The following is a 6,000-nucleotide window of genomic DNA, read 5'->3' as shown; positions in this document are numbered from 1 at the left end:
TCTGCAGACCAGTGATGGGCCCAGGGTCTGGCCCTGGACAGGAAGGCCTCTGAGAGGAGGCTGAGGGCCTCAGGTGCCCTCCCCAGCCCACCCTCCAACCACAGGGGCCAGAGTTCATGGGCCCAAGCCCATCTTTCAGAGCTGCCCAGCATCTTTTCCCAGGCCGTTATCTGCAGTGGGGCTGGACACCCACAGTGCGTGCTGGTGAGCTCGGGCGCCCTGGCCTCCGCCTAGAGCCCACTGGATGCTCACTAGTGTCAGGGAGCTGCCTTGTGGGGCTCCCACAGACATGATCTCAAGCTGAAGTCCTGGAGATAATGTGGGATTATTCAGTGACCGGTGGGTCTGACCCCACCCCACAGCCGGCACAGACACCTGCTGCTCCCAACAAAGCGAAAACTAGAAAAACCACAAAGTGTCCAAAACAAGCATCAGCATCTTTTATTAGTTCATCTCATTTCTGACAGTTGTATTCTCAATGTCATTGTGAAGTTCTCTGCTCCTTTCAATCACACATTAAATGTGTTGTTCAATTAAAAAAAATCACTCCTATGTAAATGTCTCCACAGATAACATTTGCCATGAATCAGACACCCCAGAGCATCTGTGGAGATCCGAGAACCCTCCCGAACACACCTGGGGGGGAAGGCGTGAGGGATGGAGGCTCACCTGTCCGGGGATGACTCAGATTCACAGGGCACCTGCGGCTGATGGAGGAGCCGAAACCCTAAACGGGTGATCAGAGGGAAGGGGCGGCAGGGACCGGGGGGCCGGTGGGGAGGCGCTCAGTGGCCGACGGCCACTGGCAGGTGACCAGTGGAATGGGCAGGGCGGGAAGTGCAGGGTGCCCCATGGGGAGGGGGCCTGACCGCAGCAGCCAGCCCCCGCCTCTGGAAAGGCCTTGAGGAGGGTCTGGGGGTGAGGCGACACTGCCCTCTCTGCAGACAAGTGCGGGGAGGCCAGGACAGCCCCTGAAAATCACGCTTCCTATGTTCATGGTAGCAGCTGGTGATAAATGCTAGGATTTTATCTTTTGGATAAAAATGCCACCTTCCAGGAAGGGGGTGCCCGTGACAAGCTCGCCCTTCCTCCCAGAGAGCAGGGAGGCGGCCACGGCACTCCCCCTTCCCTGGGTGCTGTGGGGCGGCGGTGTCGGCACAAGGAGGAGCTCCCACGGGCACTAGGCCTGGCCCTCCAGCCGGGCCACTGCCTGCTTCAGGTCCTGCACGACGAGGTCCACCTCGGCCCGGGTGCTGCTGCGGCCCACGCTCAGCCGGATGGCGTTCCTGGCCACGTCGAAGGGGATGCCGCAGCTCAGCAGCACCGGGGACGGCCTGCGGGTGGGAGGCGGTCAGCCTCGCTGCCAGCAGGGGGCCCCCTGCTCTGCAGCCGCAGACCCCACCCTGGAGGCAGCCACGGGCCCCCTCCCCGGGAGAGGCCTCCGTCCCTGCAGCGTTTCACGGGCTCGGGTCTCAGCAGGGCCGCCTGGCCGCCGCGGAGGCTGGGGGCTGGCCTGATGCACCGTGGGAGGCTGCGGCCCCTGGTCAGAGCTGTGTGGTCTCTCGTGGCCCCGGCGCCCGGCCTCCCTCCACTGAGGGCCCCTGCTCGTCAGGACCCCAGCCCTGCTCTCTCCAGAGCCCAGGCCGCCTCGTCCGGCTGCTCTCCCACCTGCAGGCCCCCACCCAAGAAAGCAGACCCCTTCTCTCCTCCTGCTCGGCTGCTTCCAGAGCCTGAGCCCCCACACCAGCCCGCCCCCTCCACCGCCCCCGCCTCAGCCTGCTCCTGGCGGGGGGAGAGATCTGAACTCAAATCTGCTCCCAGTTGTCTTGAGGCTTAAGTGGGTGCCTGCCGCCGACCCTGTGCCTCCAGGCTGCCCCATCTCCCAGGCCAGCCCCAGCACCCCCAGGCTGCAGCTCCCCCCTCCCCGCCCGCCTCCCAAGCGCCCACCGCAGAGCTCCCTGGCGCCTGGAGCAGGGACGCGCCCCAGATACCGCGGCCATATCCATGCGGAGCACTCACCGGTCCCCGAGGTCCGAGTGGCAGGCGGCCCCCACGCTGGCCAGCAGCGTCCGGCATTGCGCCAGCACCGCGCGGCCTGAGGAGACAGAGCACGGGTCCCTGAGGGCAGGCCAGGTGGCGGCCGCCTCTCATCCCGGCTGCCAGTTTGGAGGCCCCTCCCTGGTGCCACCTGGCAAATCCCAGGGCAGAGGCCCCTCTAACCGCAGGTGGGAGACCCCACGGGACCCAGGGGACGTGCTTCCTCCTGCCTCCTTCTGCCTCCTGAAACCAGCCTCGAGGACGCGGTACCCTGACAGGCTAGCATCCCGACGAGCTGCCTACTGAGTGCCGTGTTGTCCTGGTAAGAATGTCCGTCCTGACGTCTCTGTGTGTTATTGGTGGAGACTCCGGGAGCTGCCTTTGTTAAGGCTTTGTTAAGCCTTCTTCCTCAAGCACGGAGATTTAAAAAAAAACACACTGATGGAATTTCCCAGCGGTCCAGTGGCTAGAACTCCGCGCTTTCACTGCCAGGGCCCAGGTTCGATCCCTGATTGGGGAACTAAGGTCTCACAAGCTGCATGGTGTGGCCAAAAGAAAAACACACCGGTGCAAGCTGATTTACTTAGAACGAGGAGCCTGTCTCGTTTAAATTAACACAGGCCCTCAGGGAATATAAAGTCTGCCCCAGAAAAGGGGGAAAGGTACTTGAGGAACTCCCCTCCCACAGCCTCCTACCCAGAGAGAATGCGTTCAGTCCAGTGACGGCCGCCCCAGGGCCCCTTCATGGTCCGAACATGCTGCCTCGTTCCCCAGAGTGACCCAGGAGACCCTCGAGGCGATGAGCTAGTCTAAGAAGTGAAAACCACTCCGTGCTCTCCGGTCACCAGAACCCCTCCCAAACAAACAGGATGCTCTGCCCTGGACAGCAGCCTCAGGGACTTGGGCATCTGGGGGATACATCATCCGAACCTGAACCTGTGCCCCAGGGTTTCCGGCCTGGGCTGCAGCGACGGCAGCAACAGAGAAAGCCCGCATACCTGCACTTCAGCCTCCCTCCCAGCCGGGGTTTAGGAGCTCGCCTCTCCTTCCCCCACCCTCACACAGCGTTCTGTAAAAGTTGCAGACAAAGCTGGGCCCAGTGACCTAATCTTTCGCTCATCTGACCTTCCCTTCCACCTCTGGGGCGGGCCCCTATGCGTGCTGAGCGCCTCTGTGTCTGCGGTCTCAGCACCCTGAGCCGGTCAGCAGCTGTGGTCAGAGCCCCTCGGACTGCACCCGGTGGGGTGAACCTGCCCCCAGCCCCCGACCAGCCCCCCGATGGCCCGAGCCGGGCCTGGCGCGGCCCAGCCTGCTCCCTCCTCACCTTGGAGCTGGGGTCCCCGGATGGAGAAGTTACAGGTGTTGGGGAGCCGCTCAGCGCCTGGAAACTGGCTGTTCAGATGCATTCTCTTACCAAATTCAGCCTGAAAAATGTACAGAGTATGTTGTGTCTTTGAAGCCCCTCTCTTCACAACTGTTTGAACTTCAGACTTTCTGGAAAACAAAGCCTCACCCTCAACACAGAATGATTGTTTTTTCTTGTTGTTTAGTAGCTAAGTCCTCTCCAGCTCTGTGTGACCCCATGGACTGTAGCCCGCCAGGCTCCTCTGTCCCTGGGACTCTCCAGGCAAGAATACTGGAGTGGGTTGCTATGTCCTTCTCCAGGGGATCTTCCTGACCCAGGGATGGAACCCACGTCTCCTGCACTGGCAGGCGGGTTCTTTATCATGGAGCCTCAGGGAAGCCCCACAGAATTATTTTTTATCTGTAAGTATCTCCTTATAATACTCAGGGAGACTGAGTGCGGAAGGCAAGGTAAATTGGAAGAGAAAGATTCTGAGGACACTTGGATCTTCTTCACAGGAGCATCAAGTGTCTCGTCCCTGGTATGTTTCGGTTGCGCATCCATGACCCCCGGGGGTCTGGGCTCGGCCTGTCGGGGCTCCGGGCACGGGCACTCACCACCAGCCTCTCCTCCAGGTAGTCGCGCACACCCTGCATGTGGGCCTCATAGGCCTCGCAGTTCTCTGCCACCAGCTCGGCCGCCTACGGACACAGGAGGGCGCAGGGTGACGAACCCCAGTTATGGCAAGATGGGGTGGGGGGGTGCAGACAGCAGCGGAGGTGCTGTTTCCTGAGGGCTGCTTCCCTGGGACCTCACAGACACAAGCCGCGTGCCGACTGCCTGCCTTTTGCTTGTTGGCTGGCATCTGACAGCTGTCAGGCTTCCTGATGCCCTGGGCACTGTGGAGTCCCCAGTCGGTGACTGGAGGCTCTCCCGGCCCACTCTAGAGACAGAAGGACAGGATGGAGGAAGAGGCGGCCGTGTCTGACCTCGCGTGGGCGCTGTGAAGAGAGCCTGGGGAAGGGCATCTGGGCGGAGCCCTGAGGAGGGAAGGGTGAGTGCTCCTGGAATCGCGTGAGCGAGAGCACGGTTCCCGGAGGCCTTGCGACAGCGGGCTCTGAGCCGAAACCTGGATGCTGAAGCTGGGTCTGAGCCGCCCGATCTGTGTGTTCACAGTTGGGTGCCGTGTGGAGCATGCACGAGGCGTCCACACAAAAGGTGGGGGTGACCCGGCCTAGGCTCGGTGGAGGTGGACAAGGGGCAGGCCTTCATCCGTGGCGGAGGCTGGACGGACCGGGCCAGCTGCCGCGTCAGGTGCAGGGGGCGAGGACAGGGAGGACCAAGGGCCCCTCCTGGGTTTCTCAGCGAGAGCCCAGGTGACAAGGGGCACCCCAGGGAGAGAGACCAGGACACAGCGTGGGCTGAGGAAGCAGGTGGGGACTTGGGTCTCCCCGGAGGTCAGGGTCTGCCCTGCGATGGCAGGTGGAAGACCAGAGCCCAGGCTGACGTCAGAGCCCCCGGGGGCTGAGCACCTCGCTGGGAGAGGAGGCTGGCCGGAGAGGAAGCAGAGAATGAGCCCGGCTGGGGCGGGGGTGGAGAACTGGCCCCACGTTCTCTGGAAGTCACAAGGCAAATGGGGACCTTCTCTGAGGCTTCAGGGGAGCAGAGCAAGCAGCAGACCTCAGGAGGAGGGGCGGGTGGGTGCGTGCAGGTCACTCCACGGGGGGTGGAGGACACCGGAAGAGGAACAAGAGGATGTGGGGGGGTGGGAAGGGGGCGACAGCAGGAGGGGCCTGCCTTCAGCCACATAGGAAAGGGGCGGAGAGCAGCCGGGAAACCTGGACTTGGCCTCAGTGGGTGAGGACACACACACCTCCCGGGGAAGGTGAGCAGTGTGGGGGGTGGGGGTCCTGGCCGGAGTGCACCGAGGGGGTCCAGGCTGAGTGAGGGGTGATGATGGTGGGCCCCCCGCCCCGAATGAAAGCAGGGTCAGAGGGGCCATGGCTGCTGCTGGGCTGCCGTCTGGTCCTCAGAAGGAGCCTCCTTAAGAGGCTCCACTGTGTCCCCCTCTTCGGGGGTGGACAGCCAGGCTGGGGGGGTGGGGGTGGGGGTGGGGGGGGCAACTGGATCCAGGGAGGAGCAAACCTGTGGGAGTGATATCACTGTTTCTTATATTAGAAGACTCGAAAAGAGAGCCTTTTCCTTTCAAATGCTAGGTACGTGAAACCCACTCCACAGATCCTAAAAAGCATGTCTCCAGGTTGATAAATAAAATTCGAAGTTTCTCTTATTAATACACTGGTCCGCTTATTGGGGTCATGAACGTGACCTCCTCTGAAGCCCGGGCCGCCTACTGGAGCGGCTGGGAAACTGCTGTGAGCCCACAGAACACGCCCAGTGGTCTGCCCTGGCCCTGCAGAGACGGAGACCCGGGAGTTTCCCGAGTTGTCACGGCATGACGGAGCCGCCGTTATTCTAATTGTTGGCCTTGGACTCTGGTTCCCGATGCTGAGCTCCCAAGTCCCTTGGGGTTTCCTGGATGACAGGAGTGCTTCCTGCTCTAATGAGGTGACTCTGGGTGGGCTTCTAGGTGGGGGCTGGTCACAGAACCGGGATTA

At 62.0% G+C, this 6,000-nt stretch overlaps 1 protein-coding gene across 9 annotated transcripts in view; it reads right to left on the bottom strand.

Annotated features, from left to right (window-relative positions):
* Positions 1-418: 418 nt before the first annotated feature.
* SCLY (selenocysteine lyase) overlaps positions 419-6,000 on the bottom strand; it is a 31,909-nt gene continuing 26,327 nt past the window's right edge. For 8 of the 9 annotated variants that reach the window (XM_070463642.1, XM_070463641.1, XM_070463645.1 and 5 more), the window contains 4 exons: positions 4,000-4,083; positions 3,362-3,461; positions 2,020-2,095; positions 419-1,334 (listed from right to left, as the gene is read on the bottom strand). In XM_070463642.1, the coding sequence (XP_070319743.1) occupies positions 1,181-1,334; positions 2,020-2,095; positions 3,362-3,461; positions 4,000-4,083 (414 nt within the window). In that variant the 3' untranslated portion in view covers positions 419-1,180. Of the gene's footprint in view, positions 1,335-2,019; positions 2,096-2,274; positions 2,442-3,361; positions 3,462-3,999; positions 4,084-6,000 lie in introns of those variants that run through there. The other variant, XM_070463647.1, reaches the window with a different exon arrangement.

This window comes from Odocoileus virginianus, unplaced genomic scaffold (genome assembly GCF_023699985.2).
Source record: "Odocoileus virginianus isolate 20LAN1187 ecotype Illinois unplaced genomic scaffold, Ovbor_1.2 Unplaced_Contig_5, whole genome shotgun sequence".
NCBI lineage: Eukaryota > Metazoa > Chordata > Mammalia > Artiodactyla > Cervidae > Odocoileus > Odocoileus virginianus.
This window is presented reverse-complemented; position numbering and strand designations above follow the sequence as displayed.